This window comes from Aspergillus versicolor, assembly GCF_001890125.1.
Source record: "Aspergillus versicolor CBS 583.65 unplaced genomic scaffold ASPVEscaffold_8, whole genome shotgun sequence".
Taxonomy (NCBI): domain Eukaryota; kingdom Fungi; phylum Ascomycota; class Eurotiomycetes; order Eurotiales; family Aspergillaceae; genus Aspergillus; species Aspergillus versicolor.
In genome coordinates this window covers 1,303,896-1,324,249 of record NW_024467531.1, presented here as the reverse complement: position 1 = coordinate 1,324,249, position 20,354 = coordinate 1,303,896, and the positions used below count along the sequence as shown (strand labels likewise).

At 50.8% G+C, this 20,354-nt stretch overlaps 9 protein-coding genes across 9 annotated transcripts; 5 read left to right on the top strand and 4 right to left on the bottom strand.

The window, feature by feature from the left end:
* Nucleotides 1-129: 129 nt before the first annotated feature.
* On the top strand, nucleotides 130-2,537 carry ASPVEDRAFT_86466 (uncharacterized protein; the record flags this gene model as incomplete). Its single annotated transcript, XM_040817851.1, has 3 exons — nucleotides 130-272; nucleotides 321-1,530; nucleotides 1,578-2,537. 3 exons carry the CDS (start codon nucleotides 130-132, stop codon nucleotides 2,535-2,537), a joined length of 2,313 nt encoding a protein of 770 aa, XP_040670864.1.
* Nucleotides 2,509-3,820, bottom strand: ASPVEDRAFT_44642 (DUF453 domain protein). Its single transcript, XM_040813094.1, has one exon. It carries the CDS (start codon nucleotides 3,804-3,806, stop codon nucleotides 2,634-2,636), a length of 1,173 nt encoding a protein of 390 aa, XP_040670863.1. The 5' UTR covers nucleotides 3,807-3,820; the 3' UTR covers nucleotides 2,509-2,633.
* A 729-nt stretch (nucleotides 3,821-4,549) lies between these two features.
* On the top strand, nucleotides 4,550-6,126 carry ASPVEDRAFT_31511 (uncharacterized protein; the record flags this gene model as incomplete). Its single annotated transcript, XM_040810487.1, has 2 exons — nucleotides 4,550-4,673; nucleotides 4,733-6,126. The coding sequence occupies 2 exons, from the start codon at nucleotides 4,550-4,552 to the stop codon at nucleotides 6,124-6,126; spliced, it is 1,518 nt and encodes a 505-aa protein (XP_040670862.1).
* Nucleotides 6,127-6,560: 434 nt separating this feature from the next.
* Nucleotides 6,561-7,342, bottom strand: ASPVEDRAFT_55111 (RraA family protein; the record flags this gene model as incomplete). Its single annotated transcript, XM_040815023.1, has 3 exons — nucleotides 6,561-6,830; nucleotides 6,889-7,236; nucleotides 7,289-7,342. The coding sequence occupies 3 exons, from the start codon at nucleotides 7,340-7,342 to the stop codon at nucleotides 6,561-6,563; spliced, it is 672 nt and encodes a 223-aa protein (XP_040670861.1).
* A 121-nt stretch (nucleotides 7,343-7,463) lies between these two features.
* Nucleotides 7,464-9,721, bottom strand: ASPVEDRAFT_832869 (Zn(II)2Cys6 transcription factor). Its single transcript, XM_040817352.1, has 2 exons — nucleotides 9,572-9,721; nucleotides 7,464-9,522 (listed from the first exon to the last, which is right to left on the bottom strand). Exons 1-2 carry the CDS (start codon nucleotides 9,677-9,679, stop codon nucleotides 7,585-7,587), a joined length of 2,046 nt encoding a protein of 681 aa, XP_040670860.1. The 5' UTR covers nucleotides 9,680-9,721; the 3' UTR covers nucleotides 7,464-7,584.
* Nucleotides 9,722-11,267: 1,546 nt separating this feature from the next.
* Nucleotides 11,268-12,455, top strand: ASPVEDRAFT_137108 (uncharacterized protein; the record flags this gene model as incomplete). The annotated part of the gene is made up of 5 exons (XM_040807354.1): nucleotides 11,268-11,391; nucleotides 11,451-11,491; nucleotides 11,553-11,648; nucleotides 11,704-12,177; nucleotides 12,237-12,455. 5 exons carry the CDS (start codon nucleotides 11,268-11,270, stop codon nucleotides 12,453-12,455), a joined length of 954 nt encoding a protein of 317 aa, XP_040670859.1.
* Nucleotides 12,456-13,664: 1,209 nt separating this feature from the next.
* ASPVEDRAFT_55109 (Zn(II)2Cys6 transcription factor domain-containing protein) lies at nucleotides 13,665-15,939 on the bottom strand (the record flags this gene model as incomplete). The annotated part of the gene is made up of 5 exons (XM_040815022.1): nucleotides 13,665-14,568; nucleotides 14,619-15,086; nucleotides 15,139-15,617; nucleotides 15,666-15,833; nucleotides 15,883-15,939. The coding sequence occupies 5 exons, from the start codon at nucleotides 15,937-15,939 to the stop codon at nucleotides 13,665-13,667; spliced, it is 2,076 nt and encodes a 691-aa protein (XP_040670858.1).
* Nucleotides 15,940-16,218: 279 nt separating this feature from the next.
* On the top strand, nucleotides 16,219-17,535 carry ASPVEDRAFT_832787 (PHD finger protein; the record flags this gene model as incomplete). Its single annotated transcript, XM_040817349.1, has 2 exons — nucleotides 16,219-16,386; nucleotides 16,443-17,535. Coding segments are annotated over 2 exons (869 nt in total), but the record flags the coding sequence as incomplete, so codon positions are not given.
* Nucleotides 17,536-17,682: 147 nt separating this feature from the next.
* ASPVEDRAFT_55107 (glycoside hydrolase family 92 protein) lies at nucleotides 17,683-20,348 on the top strand (the record flags this gene model as incomplete). Its single annotated transcript, XM_040815021.1, has 6 exons — nucleotides 17,683-17,827; nucleotides 17,893-17,925; nucleotides 17,974-18,083; nucleotides 18,134-18,954; nucleotides 19,005-19,688; nucleotides 19,736-20,348. The coding sequence occupies 6 exons, from the start codon at nucleotides 17,683-17,685 to the stop codon at nucleotides 20,346-20,348; spliced, it is 2,406 nt and encodes an 801-aa protein (XP_040670856.1).
* Nucleotides 20,349-20,354: the final 6 nt, after the last annotated feature.

Here is a 20,354-nt window from a genome sequence, read left to right as displayed (position 1 = left end):
GCGACTGTCGGAGCCGTTCCGCGGCAGTCGGATAGATCCGAACAAAACAATTCCCAGTATTCCCAGTTAAAGCAACGGGCAAGGACAGGGTCAATCCCCCCAGCAAGTCACAACCCCGGAATTAGCAAGATGTTTGTGTCGCGTCGGTCAATTCAACTACAGCGGTGCGCATCTCATCGCGGGCTGGCGACGGCGGCGCTGAGTCGCTTCGAACCGGAGAAGCGTGTGGACTTTGGTAAATTCACATCCAAGATTCGAACTTTACGTGAGAGGTAAGAAACTGCTATTTCTGCTTCATGCCTATGCTAATATTGCCACAGGTTAAAGCGACCATTAACCTACGCAGAGAAGGTCCTGTATAGCCATCTCGATGACGAATTCGACCAGGATATCGTTCGGGGCCAGACGCAGTTACGGCTCCGTCCTGTCCGTATTGCCTGCCAGGATGCCACCGCGCAGATGGCCCTGATACAGTTCATGTCAGCCGGTATGGACACAGCTGCAGTGCCTACAACTGTGCATTGTGACCACCTGATCGTGAGTCGTGATGGGGAAGGCCAAGACCTCCCGCGAGCGCTAGAGGCACACCGTGAAGTATATGACTTTATGGGCAGTGCTTGTCAGAAGTATGGAATGGGGTTCTGGAAGCCTGGGGCGGGTATTATTCACCAGATTGTGCTGGAGAACTACGCTTATCCAGCCGGTATGATGGTTGGTACTGATTCTCACACGCCTAACGCGGGTGGAATGGGCATGGTTGCTATCGGTGTTGGGGGTGCAGATGCTGTTGATGTTATGGCCGGTCTGCCGCTCGAATTGACAGCACCTAGAGTACTTGGTGTACGACTCCACGGCGCATTGTCTGGATGGGCGTCGCCCAAGGATATTATCAACAAGCTTGCCGGCCTTATCTCTGTCAAGGGTGGGACTGGGTCTATTATTGAGTACTTTGGACCCGGTACACAGACCCTGTCCGCAACGGGGATGGCCACGGTGTGCAATATGGGCGCTGAGACTGGTGCTACAACCTCGATATTTTCCTATTCCCCCTCCATGGGCCAGTATCTACGTGCCAACAGGCGCCCTGATATGGCCGCAGCTGTGGATGGGATTGCAAATGAGCTCCAAGCTGATGCAGGGGCGGAATATGACCAGGTCATCGATATTGATCTGTCAACACTCGAGCCCCTGGTCAATGGACCCTTCACCCCTGACCTGTCTACTCCCATTTCAGAGTTTGGTGCGGCTGCAGAGGAAAATAAGTGGCCATCCTTGACAGCAGGCCTGATTGGGTCTTGTACCAACTCATCATTCCAAGACTTGGCTAGGGCAGCGAGCGTTGCTCAGCAAGCACTCGACGCTGGGATTAAACCTGCCATGCCATTACTGCTGTCCCCGGGTAGCCTGCAAACACGCCATACACTAGAGAAAGCCGGTATTCTGCAGGTGTTTGAGAAGGCTGGAGCCACTATGCTCCCCAATGCTTGTGGACCGTGCTGCGGGTCCTGGGATCGCACTGATATGAAGAAGGTATCCCAGGCCGCCCTTTCTGCTCGAGCAATAGACTGACCGTTTAGGGAACTGAAAACTCCATCATCACCTCATATAATCGTAACTTCTCTGGGCGCCTCGACAGCAATCCAGCTACGCACGTCTTTCTCGCCTCTCCTGAGATTGTCATGGCTAAAGTCTTCTCCAAAGACCTAGGCTTCAATCCAACAAGTGACACTCTGAACACACCATCGGGAAAAAGATTCCAGTTTAATACTCCAAGCGGAGAGACCCTCCCAAGCGAAGGGTATCTGGACTCGGATAGAGCATACATTCCACCTCCGTCTGGCGATCGCTCCAAGCTAGAAGTCGATATCCACCCCAGCTCCCAGCGTCTTCAGAAGCTGACGCCTTTCAGCCCTTGGTCGGGGAAAGACTTCAACGATTGCCTGGTGCTTATCAAGACCAAGGGCAAATGCACAACAGACCATATCACACCTGCCGGCCCGTGGTTTCGATTCCGCGGACACCTGGAAAACATCTCTAACAACACACTCATCGGCGCCGTAAACGCCGAAACGGGGAATGTAAACAAGGTCCGCAATCAACTCACGAACACAGATGGAGATGTCCCGGGTACAGCACGACACTACCAATCCCAGGGTCGACAGTGGGTTGTGATAGCCGACCATAACTATGGGGAAGGGTCATCCCGTGAACATGCTGCGCTCCAGCCGCGATATCTGGGAGGTGTGGTTATTATAGCGAAGAGCTTTGCACGTATTCACGAGGCAAATTTGAAGAAACAGGGGATGCTGGCTGGGACTTTTACTGATGAGGCAGATTATGATCAGATTCGGACTTCGGATTTGATCAGTATAGTTAAGCTGGGACAGTTCGCACCAGCGAGACCATTAACCATGAAGGTTACTCCTACTGATGGGCGAGAGGCTTGGGAGACATCATTGAAGCATACGTTTACGCAGGAGCAGATCGAATATTTCAAAGCCGGAAGTGCGCTCAACTTGATGGCCAAGGGAATATGATGTTTGTACTATACACTTTATAGAAGTTGTTTTGTTTCCAATGGCGGGTAAAAAATAATATATACATTTCTAGCTAGCTCTCATAACCAATTCATCTTATTTCCAGAATATCCTCCCCTCAAACAACCGCCTCGCCGTGCGAAACACGGTCGCGTAATCCAACCCCCCGTCCGCCCCGAACGTAGCCCCAACAAGAACACTCCCACTCGCATGCCCAATGGTAATTCCCGCAGGATCAACGGCTTGCGAGTTCGTAACGTCTGCCACTGTACTCCCCTGCAAACGCGCCGCCGTAGCCAGGGCCAAGGCAACGGTAATCGGAACCGCCTTGTGCGGCTGGCCCACCGAGAGGGCCCGAACCACCAGATCCACTTTAAACCCATCTTCACTCTCTTTCTGTGGCGTCGATACGATTCCAATCTTTGGAACACTACCTGGAACACCCTCCGGCGTAGAGGCAAGACCCATACTCGCGCCTGCCTGGCGTCGAATGGAATCCAAACGCTGAAGAAGACCAGGTGTATTCGTGATCTCATCTGGTGTCAATGTACCAGATACACCGAGATCCTCGGCCTTGACGAAAACACAGGGATTGGCAACATCGATGCAGGTTGCTTCAACGCCGTCGAATGTATCCTTCAGAATACCTGTAGGGAGAAGCTTCCCCGTCCTCGAACCAGCCGGGTCCACAAAGTCGAGCTGAATGGGCGCGCCGCTCCCAGCGACTCCGTCAATCGCTAGATCCCCGCCTGCAGCAGCCTCGCCGTTAACAACGGGGAACGTCGCATTAATGATTTTGCCGGTATTGGTGTTGTGGATGCGCACGAGCGCAGATTTGGCATCCTTGCCGGCTCTGAAGAGTCCCGTATCAACCGCGTAAGGACCAACTGCGCTGACCATGTTCCCGCAGTTACTGGAGTAGTCGACGTCCGTGTTCTTGACGCCCAGCGCAGCGAATGTGTAGTCCACGTCTGCGTCGGGATGTGTTGAGGCCCCGACAACGCAGACTTTGGATAGACTGGATATTCCGCCACCGAGACCGTCTAGCTGGCGACCATATGGATCAGGACTGCCGATCACGCCTCGGAAAATGGGATCCCATTGCGAGCGGTTGTGGGGGAGATCTTGTTGGTTGAAGAACACTGCGCGGGATGTGCCCCCGCGGTAGTATGCTGCTGAGAGCGAGTTCTGGCTCCCGCTTGTGCTGGATGCGCAGCGCTTCCAGATCTTAGGGTCCTTTAATGACCTTGGGACTGCGCGCCGAAGCATTGTGAGGTATTGTGTTGATGGGGAGTTGGCTGGATGTCGATGATCCGAGGGCCGGCTTTAAGGAGCAGTGCACGTGATATAGTTGGCGGCTATATCCGAAATCGGCGGTTAGGGTTGGCAGAGTTGACTATGGTCTCTATATTACTTGCTACATAGTGTATGAGAACTGGAAAGGCTAGCAAGATACCTTGCTTCGTTATGGGTCTCCTCAGAGATTGCCGTTTCAGTAAAGACCGCTGTAACTTGCGCTTCGAGTTTCCTCGAAGCCTCTCATGATATTCAAGTATCAGGGCTGTCAATTTAAAATTGCTTGGCTATTATCACTCGGTACTAACGAGTTAACATGAAATTTGCCTTTTGTTATTCGCATCCCAAGCGCTAAAAAAATGTTCCTCGTACAATTCTACACAACACGCCGTCGCTTGCCATTTCGTGTTCAGCCTCCACCAAACCAAGGCAAGCATCCAAGCAGCGTGTGGAAACTCGAGGCCGCCATTGAAGCCTCCGGGTCTGCTATGCTCACCTATTGCTAAATTCGGAACACCCTGTGATCATACTAGAATTCATATTACAAATGGAGGCGATGTTAGCTTCGGCTGCCCGTCGGATGCATCCGGGCATCAAAGGGTTCTCCGCAAGTCTTGGCTATCAGACAATCCGGGGTTGAACTATGTAAAAGGCATGCATTCTCATATAATTCTGCGGTCGAATATTATACGTTTGGCTAGTCATTGTTATCCAAAATGGCCAAACAACAAGCCTCATTGGTGAAATACATCAACGCCATCAAGCAATCGCCGCGGGAGATATACAACCGCCACCTCTTTATCTCCGTCGTTGCATTTGCCCTAGGTGGTTGTGCTAAGGGTATTATTCTGTCCTATAAGCTCATATGCCGTACCTTGAACGTTAGCTAAAGATATCAGGCTGGGATGAAGGCTCGGCTGCTTCCATCACAGAACTCCCCTCGTTCCAGAACACATACCAGATCGATGACAACACGGTTTCAAACCTCGTTTCTTTTGTCAACCTCGGGGCTGGAGTAGGAGCTCTGCTCTCCTTCCTGGTAAACGACTGGTTCGGCCGTCTTTGGTCCCTGCGACTGTACCAGGCTCTCTACATTATCGGCTCTCTGATCTCATGCTTTGCATACGGCCATGTCGGCGTGCTCTATGTCGGTCGTATCGTTGCAGGGCTAGGGATTGGTGCTCTATCAGTTGTCGGTCCAATGGCCATCTCGGAGATTGCACCCAAGACTATCCGTGGACTGATGACTCTCTGGTTCAACGTCTGCATGCTGACATCCCAAATGAACGGGGTCTTCACCGTATACGGCTGCTCCATCCACATACCAGGCGTCGGTGATCTCCAAAACCAAATCCCTTGGTTCGTGCAGACATTTTGCCCGGCAATCAGTATATTCCTATCGTTCTTCAGTGTCGAGTCTCCGCGGTGGCTCCTCCTTCGCAACCGCCAGCAAGAATGTCTGGCGGGGCTTGAACGCCTACGGTGCCTCCCCATGAGTAACGCATACGTTGCGGAAGAATATCACGGCATGACAACCCAGGTCGAACAAACAGATAGCAGCTATCTCACTATCGTAAAAGAAACCTTCTTCGTCCGCTCAAACCTCCGCCGCGTCCAACTCACCATAATCGCCTACATCCTAGCGCAGATGTCAGGAGCCAATTCAATTACCAATTATCTACCTACCATATACGGTCTGATTGGAATAACCGGCTCTGGGGTAAAGGTTTACTCAACAGGCCTCTACGCTATGGCCAAAGTAATATGTTGCATCGCCGCATCCCTCGTCCTTGTCGATGTAATCGGGCGACGCAAGTCAATGATGACGGGCGTCTGTATCCAAACTGTCTGTCACGCCTACCTAGCGGGGTATCTTGATTCTTACCTAAAGACACCAGAAAGCGTGAGTAAGGGAGCATCCGATGCCGCCATTGCAGCAGTCTTCATTCACGCCCTCGGCTGGGCAATAGGGCTGTACAGTCTCCCATATCTCTTCGGCGCGGAGCTGTGGCCAAACCGGATTCGATCGTTTGGAGGCGCCCTATCGCAAGGGTTTCACTGGCTGTTTTACTTCGCTATTACGAAGGCAACGCCGGCTCTGTTAGAGAGTACACATCAATGGGGGGCTTTTGTGCTCTTTGCGGCGTTCTGTGTGATTGCGTTGGTGTATGCCTACTTCTTCGTTCCTGAGACAAGCGGGCTAAGCCTGGAGGAGATTGATATGATTTTTGAGCGACCGGTTTACCGGCTTGCGCAGCCACTTATTCGGGAGGATGAAGCGGAAGTCAAGTAGGTGGATTGTTATGTCTGTTCATCGTTTGGTGCCATTCGGCTAACGCGGTACAGGGATGGGGAGAAGATGGAAGCGGGGAGTACGTGGGTTGAGAGGGCATGACGGGTTATAGAGAGGTTCATGAAAGGCTGATATCTGTATATGGCGACATGAGCTACGCGGGAAAGCGTGTATTATATAGGATTTCAATCTTGAATTGACTTTATATGGCTTACAGCAAATAATACGAGTGTCTAATTGACAATTAGCCATGGGGGAAGACAGGAACGACAGATATGCTAATGGAAGTCAAGGACTCCTTCTTAATTCGGTAAATATCGTTAAATACAAAGCAAGCACGACGAACGTGAGAGGGTTGCTCCTTCCCAGTACGAAACCCTTTACTGCAAAGGCGAAATTTTGGCTAGAAAGACCTGTAACTGTCGGGGGAGGGACTACTTCCTCAATCTCTTGATAGTCGGCCCCATAAGCTGGCCTGCCTTCAAGGCCTGCACGGTCTTCTCATCTATTTCCCATCGCTCCCGGCACAGCTCAACAACCTGTTCACAGAGCGAAGGTGGTACAACAACAACTCCGTCTTCGTCTCCAACAATCACATCACCAGGATTAATCCACATATCTTCTTTGAACTGAAGTGGGACATCGATCTCGGACGCACGGGTAAAGCCACCGGAACCAAGAATAGACGTATCGCGTGAGAATACCTATACCTATATCAGTCACTCATTCAATATCTAAGGGCGCTATGGGGGAGCCGCATACGGGAAAGCCCAGGTCCCAATGCTCTCGGATATCCCTCATGCGCCCATCAATAACCACGCCCAGCGCGCCGGCGGCCTTTGCGCGCGTGGACATGAGCCCACCCCAACAAGCAGAATAAAGGCCCTTTGGTTGCTGGATATACATGACATGGCCAGGTTTATTGGCATCGGCGAAATGCAAGTCGGGAGTTGGACCAGATTTACTCGTTTCGATCATTTTCACAGTTACAGCGGGTCCGTAGATGCGAAGTGGTGAGGGTGACTCTGGACGCAGCGCAGGAGAGCGCATGCGCAAGCCATCAAGGAAGCCTCCATATGGATACCGGAGTTTGACGAGCGCGTCGCCGATCTATATTGCAACCCTGTCAGGAATATCCGTCACCGAAAAGCGTGGGACTTACATCGCAGCTAGAGAACTGTCTGAGTGCTTGGAAGGCCTTTGATTTGGTGGCCATTTTTGGTGGGCAAATAAAATAGCCTTTCAATAATGATAATACAACCGTGAATTGGGATTCGGTACTGGTACTGGCAGTACTGTTCAGGTGGAAGCGGGCGTCGGATGGATCCGAACAATCGGACTGTCTGATTTACGGCGAAATCGGAGCTCACTCCCAAGATTCTGATAGCGTTGCTGCCTTCGGAAGCCGCTGGCAAAGATGTTGCCATGTTAATAGTATTGGAGTGTTTTATTGGCCGCCTACGAAAGAAAGCTCCAAGCGTCCGTCGAGCTCAGACCGACACCCTCAGTAAATAGATCCATCCAAGGAAGGTCAACTCGAATATCCGGCAAGTCCAAATGTTCTTGTCCGGTGGTTAAGCCTTCAACCAAATTCCCTGGGCTAGGTGTGGGGAATGTATGCGTTTGTAGCCCAAACCATGATTGAAACTCCGGGTCCAATTCCACGCCCGGGCTATCGTTTGCATCAAAAAGGGTCAATATGGAGTTGCCCAACCGTTCGATAATTGACGAGCACTTATCTCCTACTGCACGCCCATTCGATATGCCCCTAAAGAGAGTGAGAAACGTGAGGATGTTCGTCTGCACGACTGGCTTGGTCAACTCGTGGCGCAACACAGGTGATGCTCGGAGAGCATAGAGCATCGTTACCGCAGCCATGAACAGTGAGTGGATCGCAACAAATGTATACTTTATCCGATTGCGTGCGTATAGAGAGCTATATGAATTGATCAATCCGATGGCGGACTCCATGCATAGTCGAAGGTCCTCGGAAGATGGCATCGGAACCGCACGGGAGGGGCGATAGAGCGATAAGACAGCATGGTGGAACGCAATCTGAAACCACTCCTGAGATTGGAATGTAGAAACGGTACGAACGTATCTCGGGGCAGTAATCAGCCAGTGATTTAATTCCGAAAAGAAAGAGTTGCGAGTCGCCGCGAGGTCGGTCGGATCAGACCTTGTCCGGCCGATGGAATGAAACGAACCGTATACTCTGGCGTTGATTTTTCGTATCTGAATGATATGTATAAACGTCGATGTGTCCGACACTTGTGGTACCAGTGGCGGGTCAGATGCGCCTGACGTCTCGTCGAGTTGCTCATCCGTCAGTTGCAGGGGCAGCGGTGTGGTGATATCGTCTTCCTGAATCCCTAGAGGGCGGCCCATATTGATCGCCATGCTGCAACTCATAACATACGCACACCAAAAGACGCGCTTTGACATTTCTGCCCGACGCACATTTAAACCACTCAAACTTTCCTTGCGGTGAAGATCGATTCCTAAAGCTAACTGCAACGCGAGGCCAGTCGTGTACCACATATTGACTGACTGCGGCTCATTGTGGCCGTACATGCATAACAGAAGTAGACATTGCACGCACTCAAAGTCATCAGCCTGGATAACAATGTGCAGGACCTGTATTGCTCGGTTGAAGAAAATACGGTGGTCGGCATTCCCTTGCCGAGTTGGGGCTTTCTCTGTCGCGGCAATTGCACAGACCATGTTCACCAGAAAGCTTGAAACCGGTCCTGATACTGACCTAGTAATGAACGGATTGAAATGGTCCTTTACAAAGCTTGGTCGATGCAGAACAGGCAAGTATGGCCACCGCCGTTCAAAAAATACATCGACCAGGGTGGGAAACGCTGCGTCATCGAGGCCAGCCGGCGCGGGAGCATTTTGAGAGTTCATATTGACCACAAACTGCTCTGTGCTTGTCGAATCATCACCCCATAAATCCCAAGCGCTACTTAGCGCACTGCGATACGCATCTCGGAAATTAGGCTGTGGTGCGAAAGTCGGTCGCAGGATGCGGCCTGTGTACGATAAATCAGAATTCTGAATTGAATTGACCAGTTGCGGCTGAGCACGAACGGCAGTAGGTACCGCACGTTCGTGTGGTGTATGAAAAGCTTCAGCTGGGGGTAAGTCAATGACAGCAGTATCAAACTGGACGGGCTCGGGCTGCTTTTCAACTTCGAAACGTTTCTCGGCTCTTAACTGATCGAGTTGGAGCACTAAAGAGTCATAGTCCTGCTGTAGGGAGACCAATCGATCTCGCAGCAATTCACATTCACACTCGCGATTTCCCGGCTGGACAACTAGTCGGCGTGATGGCACACAGTTTGCCCCGACAGTCTGACAGGGGCCACAGGTTGGGGTTCTTCCGTCACACTAATACCCTGGTTAGGCAGGTGTTTGTGTAAGGTACAATGATACATACTTTTTGTTTCCGTCGCCGGCAGCGCTCACAAGCCGCTGCGCTGCGGCTCAATCCTGGCCGATGTCTCCTTACAGACGGAGGTGTGCCAATACTGCCACCTTTGGTCATGGCATTGAATCTGTCAACAAATAGCCTGGGGTGGAGAACGATATTGTGGGATATTAACAGAGATGAGGGAGAAAAAGCTGGAGGATTTGGAGAGGAAAGCACGTGCACATTATCGACACCTGAGGCATATTAAATTACTATACTATCGAACCAAGGTGCCCGGAACATAAGTACAGCTTATATTGGCCAAAATTGATTCACAGGTTATTTATTGGAATAGTCTAGATGGACTTTCCACCATTATTTTTTGCCATGTCTCCTCATCCCCAACCCACTCCTTTACCTTCTCCAGGATAGCAGTATCGTCAATAGACCGAAACGGCTCCTTTACGCCTAAATCCCCATTTACACGGTCCTTTCCTTCTCCAGTGTGTGGCCAATCACTCCCCCATATGCACTGGTCTGGTACCTTGTGGGACAGTTCTTCGATAATTGGGCGGACATCATGATAGCAACTGCCTGTGCTATCTGACGCTCGATATAATCCAGATATCTTGATTATTACCTTCGACATTTGAGCAAGACGAACCAGAGAGTCAAGCCCTGGCTGCTTCAGAGGATTTTCTGCGAATTCTGGAGCCAACTTGGATGTACCTTTCATACCTCCCAAGTGGTCCGCGATTATGGCAACAGGCAATGTGCGAATACAATCAAAGATATCTGAATACACACCTGGATTAGCTGGTACTACTAGTATAAAAGTTTATTAGCACTTACTATCCCAGACAAGTCCCGGCACGAACAGTTGGATCATCCAGCCCTTGAAACGTGCGATTCTAGCGGCATGTGTTCGAATACTCGCCATTAGACCAGGAACGTCTACCCCTTTCCCATCGGCTTGGAAGTTGAGCCGAATCCCTCGTATTCCTAGATCATGCATTCTTTCAAGCTCTGTATCTGTAGTGGTCTGGAGGTCTACCACTGCGATGCCATATGCTGTTCTTTTCCGGGTTTGTAGCTCTTGCAGACACTTCAACAGTACGGTGCAGTCGCTTCTATAAGGTGACGGTTGAACGAGCACGATTGAACTTGCAGAGTCACATTGCGATATACTCTTGTTGAACGCAATTAGTCGATCCAGCGGTGCATCCTCGGGAGTATATGCCCGGCTGCAGGCATATGGGCCTATTGTGGGATCGAACACGTGGACGTGGGTGTCGAAAGCGCCTGGCGGCAGTAGGGATCTGAAGACATGCATGTTAACAAGTATTATAAATTACAGTGTTCTTTTGGACTTACGCGGATTTGGGGATGTGGGTATCCGATGTGAGTACCTGAGTTGTAGCCATAGTGCGATATGTTCTAGCGAGCGCGGAGAGCTTGATAATGAGCTTCATACAAGATACAAAATGGACACCATAAGCGATCGTAAATCTACCCGACAATCCATAACAGTACGCCGCCTGCTTGATGCTCCCCACTTCCTGTCGCCGGTCATTATCCGTTATCGGCAGTGCCGGCTCGAAACATGGAGGACGTCGGATGCATCCGATGGACCATTGAACCAGCTCCACAGCAAATGAAAACCAGAGATAATATAGCGGGTGGCTTGTAACTAAACGACTTGGTTTCGAGAGAGGTGAAAAATATGGCTTTGCAGAACACGCCTTTGCAACAGTTGTCGCCAACGACAGGGCCCAGCTCCGTCGAAGAGAGGAGGCCCATACCCTACCGCAATCTTGCGGTCGGGGCGTTTATGAACATCTTCCAGGGTAAGTAACGGAAGGTCAATAGTGTTCCAGTGGGAAGTCTAATAGCTAACTTGTTTTAGTTACGACATTGGGACAACCAATGGAAGTGCTTAAAACGCACGTATGCTGCTTATTGCCCTAGTATACAAAAAGGGCCAGACCAGACTAATATGAATGCACAGCTAGCGGCAAACAGACACGACACGATCAAAGACGCTGTCCAAAAGACCTGGGCACGCGGGCGATGGATCGCCTATTATCAAGGTTTAATACCATGGGTATATCATTTAACATCTCGCTACCATCAGGACGCCAGTACTAAATATCCTATAGGCATGGCTTGAGGCCTCCACCAAGGGGGCCATTCTAGTTCTCACATCCAGTGAGATTGAATATCATGTGCGTACAAAGTTGCCCAACGCATCATCAACTCTAGGTGGTGTTCTCGGTGGCATTGGAGGTGGTTTTGCCCAGGCCTACCTAACTATGGGAATGACAACGTGCATGAAAACCGTTGAAGTCACCCGGTCCAAAGTTGCTGGGCAGGGCATCAAGCCACCAGGACCGTTAGAGGTGTTTTTCCAGATTCTTCGTGATAAGGGTATACAGGGCGTCAATAAAGGTGTCAACGCCGTTGCGCTGCGACAGGTTACGGGCTGGTCGTCGCGAATTGGGATCTCCAGGTTCGCGGAAGAGAGCATTCGCTCTACGAGAGGAAAGAAGACAGGTGACAAGTTGTTATTTGGTGAAAGGATACTGGCATCAACTATCGGCGGAGCTTTGAGTTGCTGGAACCAGCCCTTCGAGGTGTGTTGTGATACTTATCGCCAATACATATTTGCATCAAAGTGCTAATTTCGACACAGGTCCTACGAGTCGAGATGCAGCCTATGACGAAGGACCCAATGCGGCCAGAGAAACCGACTATCCTATCAACTTTTAAGCATATTGTTAGTACTTCTGGTGTCAAGGGACTTTTCCGTGGAGTTATTCCTCGAATTGGTGTGGCTACGTGGGCAACCATCTGTATGGTAGGGTTTGGGGATACTGCAAAGGCGTTGGTTGCACCAAAGGCGTCACGATAATGGGCCTTGGGTGTCATCGGCTAGACCTTTTCAAATACATAATGATACACCCCAGGGCATAGTCTACAACCCGTACGATCATAGAGTTTCCTACTTGGTTAGACCAGTGGGTCACGACGAGTACATAGATTGAAGCGTATCAACTGGGAAAGGGTTGGGATATTGCATTTAGAACAGGAAGGAAATTATATTTTACACTCCAACAATAAAAATCCTGGTTGTTATACACCCACACCGTTTGCCTAGCCATGACCACCATGAACATGTAGGGCAGCAGGTTCCCTCGTACTGGCGCCAAGCGTGCCAGCCACTCTCTCCTTGTGATGGTCATCTAATGCATGGCTGAGCTCCTCCCACCAACTAAGCCAATAATCGTGGTCCCAATGGGGGCTGGATATTCCCCAGCATACAATGCAGCGGCCATGGAGGGACGGGCAATAGCACCACCCGCATCTGTCACATCGCTCGACATGCCTTTCCCGGAAGCAAGCCTTGCGAGGTGTCGAGACACAAATGGGACAGTAGCGAGGATACACAATAGACATTTTCATGGACTGATATAACATATATAAAGAAAGAAAGGCCGAGAATGGGTAATATTACATATGAAGATCAGGCATGGAGACGGGCTTATGTATTCATTCCAGAATTTTTTTATGAATTATTTCATCTGTGAAGAGTGAGCAAATTCTTTGGGTGGTTAATCTTTCACCCTATTTGCATATAAAGACATTTGCTCCACATGAAACAAAGGTCCAAGGCATCAGTCACATCGCCTTCATGGGGCAATGTAATGACGCATGTATTAGTCTGGGTATAGTAGTGCCTAGTTTCACTTGTGGCTTGTATCCATATCATCCGCGCCGTCTCTACTAGAGGCAATTATGCTGCTAACAGCGCCCTATAGCACCAGCGGAGTACTATGGCTATCAAGAGGGGCAGTGGTGGTAAGATATTTCGGCGGGAGAAGGGGACGAAGCTCTAAAAGTGAGTGCTCGAGCTAAAGCAGTCACGGTCAAAGATGTCCTGTGCACATATCACACAACCCACCAAGGGTGAACCCTTCCCCCAGTAATCAGCAATGTGCGTTGCGTCCTAGACCAACAGATTGGATCAAATTCCGGGCTTTGGTGGCAATTTTTGATCCGAGGTTGCTATGCCAGGTGCTCTCGTAGCGATTGGTGAAAAATCGAAATCGCCACAACTCGATCATTTCTGCAGCTTCTGCACTTGTGTAGCGGTCGACCATCCCAGATCAGCTTCAATACCCCGCAATAAGTCAACAACAACCTGCTTTTCCTCCGGTTTCTCCATGCATTGTCCAACCGCATATAGCATGGTTATCATCTGCACGCGCGCACCGCTCGCTGGCCTGCCGAGTGCGATTCCACATATTTCTCGGCAACGGTGGTCGACCTCTTTTGTAAGGTCCCGGTAGCCCTGAAGACGATCGAAGGAGGTGCTGGGCCCTGAAACATCATCCGATGGGCGGTTAAGAGATAATGCAAGACGTCCAAAATGGTACTGTTGCATGGCAGCAGCGCAGGACGTCAGACTGTAAAAGATCTCTGGAAATGTTGGGAACGGGGTTGGTTTCTCCAGGCGCAGGCAGGGACGGAATGTTTCAGGAACCCTTTCAACCCAGGACTGGAATTCAAAAGAGAGTTTAAGCCACGTCGCACTGTTTGGATAAGAATCGGAAGAGCTGGGAGTTGAACGACTCGAGGCGGGTACTTCAGGGGATGCCCCTCCGACCCAGTGCTCAAGTTGTGATTTCTTGGAAGCGGCCAGGAAATTCGTCAGTTTATTCAGGAGGCGTGTCAGATAGTTTGCTGCAATGTCTTCTTGCGAAAAGGCTTGGGATCTGGTCAAACTGTCGGGCGAAGATAAATTTCCTTGATCATCAACCGAAAGACCAGCAGCTCGCCATAACGCACAATCGTCGGCATCGAGGTGGGTAGGTAGTCGGTTATAGTACGAGGCTAAATAATCTATCCTGGCAAAGTTCCAGAAAGCCGCGGTGACGCCGGAGGAAAAGCTGCTGTGATCTCCACTGCCCTGGGCAAGCAGATTAAGCAACTGGGAGAAAAGCGGCTTGACTCCGGAAAGATAACTACAAACAAAATCAGTGCTTTGAAAACGATTACATATGGGGCACCATACGACTGCCAATTCTCTCCTGGCTCATCGAGGATCTTGTATAGGGTAAGTATCGTCGAGCTAGCCAACAAATTTTCAGTTGTCTTCCATGTCGCATCGCTGGTTTCTATATGGCTTTGGGTTTGCCTCAACTGGAGATTCAGCCACCGGTTGGCAATGGATATCGGCGGGTCAAGGACGTCTGAAGTGGACACGGCCGCATAGTCTGAAATAGAGGAGTTCATATGTGTGACAGCCAAATAGTAGTAATTGGCGGCTTTCAGAGGCCAGTCAACTTGTTGGGTATTTGGGTAGGCCTCCATCGTAGCAGGAGATGTAAACATCCCAGCTAAACCTGCCAATTTGATGCCTTTCATTCTTGCCAGGTGTTTTGCCGAGAGGGCTGCCATTGCATACCGCAATGACAACTCATCTATGCCTCGAACTGGGACAGCAGCAGCGAAGAATCTCCCGCTATCTGAAATGTCCAGCCTAGAAAGGAATGTTAAATTTCATCAATAAGCCGGCCAGGAACCAAACCTACCAAGGGGCTAGAATTTCGCAATAGTGCCGAACCAGGAAGCATATTTCATGCTCGGTTCCCGTCATCAACTCTGAGAATATGTCTTGGAACTGTTCGCTCTCACCGCGATCAGACGGGGTACCCAGTAAAGGGGGCCCTGTAGGTGAAGCCTGACGCTGATAGCCACCGGTAGTGCTGCCAGAATGAGCGCCGTAATTAACCAAGGGTATAGAACCTTGATTAATACGAGCATTTGGACCTTGCCCAGGTCCGGGCCCGAACGTGTCGTTAACTCCAGGCTCGTTGCTCAAGTTACTGGTATTCCGATCTTGCGCCGGCTGAGAGAAACGAGCGCCCTCCCATGCTGAGGCTACAGGGGGGGATGGCGGTTGGTTTTCAATATCGGCGCGGAGTGGCGGCGACTCCGAGTGATGAGAGCCTTGGGAGTCGTTGGCATTTCCTCTGTTTTGCTCCGATTCTGGATGATGAGTTTTTGCCGCCTAATGATGTGAGACGACGCAATTCTTGAAAGGAGAGCAAAAACCTACGTGAGGTGTGCTTCTCCCTGAACTGGGCTTAGGCGCATGCTCCTGGTATGGAGCATATCTGCGCCTTACTGAGGCACCTTGGTCGATGAACTTGCGCATCTGCACAAACCCTGGGCACTCAACCCCAGCATCTGTGCAGCGCTGGCATCGGGGACGTGTCTCATCGCACTACGTCATTTAGCATGATGTCCAGAAATGAACGTCAGGGACGTCGAACCTTGATGTGACGCTTTTTGCAGCGTTGGCAAGCCTTGTTCGACGGCACGCCAGGCATTGTTGCGGAGGGCCAGGTCGAGAACGTATCAGACACAGGTTTCGCGAAAGAGCATCATCGCAGGATTCCGTCGAAGGGACTGATGCCAAGCCCTGAAAGTGAAACCGCAGATCTGGGCAAATGCTGCAAATCGTCGCCGTGTCCAGGACTGACGTCGGATGTTCGGCAGCGCCACCGGAGATATCTCGGGGTCCGGAGAAGTGATGCTCCGAGGGATTACCCCATTCGGTCGGTCTTTTATCGTCACCTGTCACTCCCTTCATCGACCGTAAACACCCACAATGCTGAAGACACCGTCAGATTTGGGCCTCCCTGCAGGGCAGACAGTGCCAATTGATTATATGCGATATGATGTTCCAGTAGGGACATCACTGCATCATGGATTTACTGCTAATGAGCCATCCACTATCTTGGCGGATAGGCATCAAATATATAACCAGTGGATCGGTGTGTTACCAGCATATATTCTTCATCCATGTAATTTGAACTAACCCACTTCGCAGCATCTGGGAAACCTCATAATATCATTTGTTCCCAATGCCGCAAGCCCAATAATCTGAAATTTTGCGAGTCCTGCTGTAGATCCTACCACGCGTCATGCCTGCCCCCGCCTGACGTGCCTCCTCAGTCGATGCGGTTTTACTGCCCAGCATGCAGCAGCGGACAATGGAGTCGTTCGTCGTCGGCTGTTGGCACCCCAACCACAGTATCTCCTGAAGCTTCCCGGTCCGGCACACCGGTTGTACATAGTACACCGAGGGACATCATGAGTCCTGCGCAACCAATGGGCAGATCCACGCAGTCAACACAGGCAACGCCGCATAGGATGCACGCCCCGTCATCTACTGACGGCCGTGCCGAGCCAGTACCAAACGTCTTTGACCCTCGCATATTAACCCGAGCCCAGGAATTTCTCCGTACTCATGGAGGCTTTCCAGAGTCTCAGGAGTTCTCCGCGGACTTTCTCTTGAAACTTGGCTCTATGATGGCAGAGCTTGACCTTAATCGGGAACGAGTCCAAGAGTTGGCATCCGAAAATACACACTTGCGACAAGATAACGCGAACATCAGAGCGTACTTGGACTCCAACTCGACGACAGGAATGCGGATTGCTCCTCCTGGTGGTGATTTATCTTCCATTCAGCGACCCTCTACTGATACGACTGGGAAATCATGGGATAGAATCGTGATGGATTTGATTTGAGCGCTCAGAAGATAGAAGAGACAGGCACCTTATGTCACGGCCACACCATTAAGTACGAACAGAAGTCTGGCGACGACTTTTAATTTCGGAGACTTCATTCTCACCATGTCGCAGCGGAGAGGAGAGGCTTCGCGCTATCGATGCTGGAATACGCGCGCCGTGTCTCCTTTGGTTGCACACCCTGCCCATAATCGAGGCACCAGCCAATTAGCGCCGGGCACTGCACCAGCTCCAGACCATCCCCGACGATCACTCATGGGCGTGCCTGACGGCAGTTACCGTAGGCGAGGTGCGACGCCAGCATCCCAGACGATCCCCCTCATTTCGATGTAACATCCGATCGCTTTGTTGTGCTTTGGTTTAGCGGGGTTGCGGAGATTCTGTTGATATTTTCTCTTCCCTACCCGAAACGCTGGAATGCTGCATTTTTCGGAATTTTAGCGACCAGGAATGCAGTCAAGAACCACTGAAATCACCTTCAAGCATCGAGTTTAACTCCCTCTTGGTATCTTTAAACGTCCGAATTGCCTTCGATCGTCATGAAACCCGGGTCGTGGGGAAGGATCCCCGTAATCGCGACCAGTGTGTTGCTGTTTACCTCAGTGACCTTCGCGCAAGATGGCGGAGATTCTGATTTTGACGTCCTGGATTATATCGATCCTTTCATCGGCACAGAGAAAGGAGGTAGATAAGCGCTCTTCTGCAAATTGATCGACGTACATCATGAGAGAAACTTATCGCCTTACTAGGTCATTCGTTTGCTGGGGCGACCTTGCCTTTCGGTATTTTCTCTAAACCAAACGTGTTTCAGTAGCTAATGCGCATTGAAGGCATGGTCAAGGCAGTTGCCGATACCCAGGGTGAAAACCAAGGCGGCTTTGCCTACGATACAACCCATGTAACGGGGTTTTCGCACACGCATGATTCTGGGACCGGAGGAGTAAGTCTCGCTATTCGCATGGGTTCTTGGATACCAAATTAAGGTCTTAGGCCTCTTCAATGGGAAACTTCCCGATATTTGTTCAGCCAAACTGCCCAGGGGCCAACTTGACAAACTGCAGGTGGAAATCGTCGGACAGAGCAAGCGCATGGAAACGCGACTCCCCAAAGGCACGGCCTGGTTATTTCGGTATATCGCTAGAAAATGGCGTGCATGCTGAGATGACTGTGACGAACCACTCTGCCCTCTATCGGTTTGGCTTCCCTGGTGCGACTGGCAATCTTAGCCCGGTAGTGCTTCTCGACATAATCGATCTACCGGAATCAAGGAACAATGGTACCGCCTCCGTAGACCCAGATACAGGCCGCATAACTGGGAGTGGAAACTTCAATCCTAGCTTCGGACAGGGCACGTACGACCTCCACGTCTGCGTTGACTTCAAGGGGGCCGACATTCACGATACTGGTTCGTGGACGAATACCGCTCCGAGTGTTGGCAAAACCGATGTATCAGTGAACTCAGCACAACCCGCAAGTAAATTTTCCGCCGGGACGTTTGTTAGGTTCGATTCTGTACCAGCTGGTGATGTGATTACTGCGCGCGTTGGTGTGAGTTTCGTAAGTGTTAGTCAGGCCTGCTCCAACGCAGAAAAGGAGCAGCCCGATTTCGATTTCGACGAAACTGTTGCTGCCGCTGAGACTGCATGGAGGCGCAAGATGGATGTCATCACTGTTGACCCTGTTGGCGTGTCAGCTGAACTCCAAACCGTGTTCTGGAGTGGTGCGTACCGCGCAATGATCAGCCCCCAGGACTATACGGGAGAAAATCCACTTTGGGAAAGCGATGAACCTTACTACGACAGCTTCTACTGGTGAGGAACTAATCGTGCGTATTTGGAGATAAAGCTGATGATATTTGTAGCATATGGGATTCGTTCCGTGGAATTCATCAGCTGCTCACCCTGATAGATCCTATTTCCCAGTCGAGGATGATGCGAAGTTTAGTGGATATATATCGACATGAAGGCTACCTGCCGGATTGCCGCATGTCACTCTGCAAGGGTTGGACTCAGGGAGGCTCAAACGCAGATGTGCTAATCGCAGAAGCTTACCTGAAAGGTGTTGTTGATGTCGATTGGGATACTGCTTACGAGGCCATTGTGAAGGATGCGGAAGTGGAACCCCAGAACTGGAATGTGGAAGGCCGAGGTGGCCTTAAGAGCTGGAAGAACCTTGGGTACATCCCAAAGAACGATGTCGATGTAGGAACCGAGGGCCTTCGCACGCGCAGCGTGTCACGCACCCTCGAGTACGCATACAACGATTACTGTATCGCTCTGATGGCAGACGAGCTAGGACATACCAGCGACCGTGACAAATACTTGAAGCGCTCCGGTAACTGGCGAAATGTATACAAGGCCGACCAAACATCCGCGATCAACGGCGTCGACACCAACTTTACTGGCTTTGTCCAGCCTCGTAATGCCGATGGCACCTGGGCATACCAGGATCCGATCTTTTGCAGCCCTCTTCTGAATTTCGAATCTTGCTATTTGAATGAAGATGGCCACGAGACCTACGAAGGAAGTTGCTGGCTTTATACTTTGTACGTATTCTTTTTCTTCTGTATTGGGCTCTACTAACCAAACGCAGCTTTGTGCCGCAAGATATGGCAGCGTTGATCAAGACCCTCGGAGGTGCAGATAGATTTGTGTCTCGCCTTTCGTACTTGCATGACTCGGGTGTTCTCTATCTTGGGGATGAACAGGCATTCTTGACGGTGTTCCAATTCCACTATGCCGGTCGACCTGCCGTGTCAGCGAAGCGGGCGCATTCGTACATTCCATCGCAGTTCAATACCACCACCGGAGGGATTCCGGGCAATGATGACAGCGGCGCAATGGGCTCCTTCGCCGTCTTTAGCATGCTAGGGCTCTTCCCAGTTCACGGGCAGGACGTTTACCTTATTACCCCACCGTTCTTCAAGGAAGTCAGCATCCGCAACGATATCACGGGCAAGGTAGCGACGATCCGGAACGTCAACTTCGATTCAGGCTACAAGTCTATCTATATCCAGAGCGCAACTCGCGATGGAAAACCATGGACCAAGAACTGGATTGGGCACGACTTCTTTGCGGAAGGTGGCGTGTTGGAATTGGAATTGGGCTCGAAGGAGAGCGACTGGGGGACGCGAGTTGTAGATTTGCCCCCGAGCATGTCGGAGTACGCTGCAGAAGATGCGCCAAAGAGTACATCAGACCTTTGATCGGCA

Excerpts from the sequence above, each read along its gene's own strand:
- ASPVEDRAFT_44642 (XM_040813094.1), bottom strand. The coding sequence starts at position 3,806 with ATGCTTCGGCGCGCAGTCCCAAGGTCATTAAAGGACCCTAAGATCTGG.
- ASPVEDRAFT_832869 (XM_040817352.1), bottom strand. The coding sequence starts at position 9,679 with ATGACCAAAGGTGGCAGTATTGGCACACCTCCGTCTGTAAGGAGACAT. Across the intron at positions 9,523-9,571 it reads GCCGGCGACGGAAACAAAAA|TGTGACGGAAGAACCCCAAC; the intron begins GTATGTATCATT and ends CCAGGGTATTAG.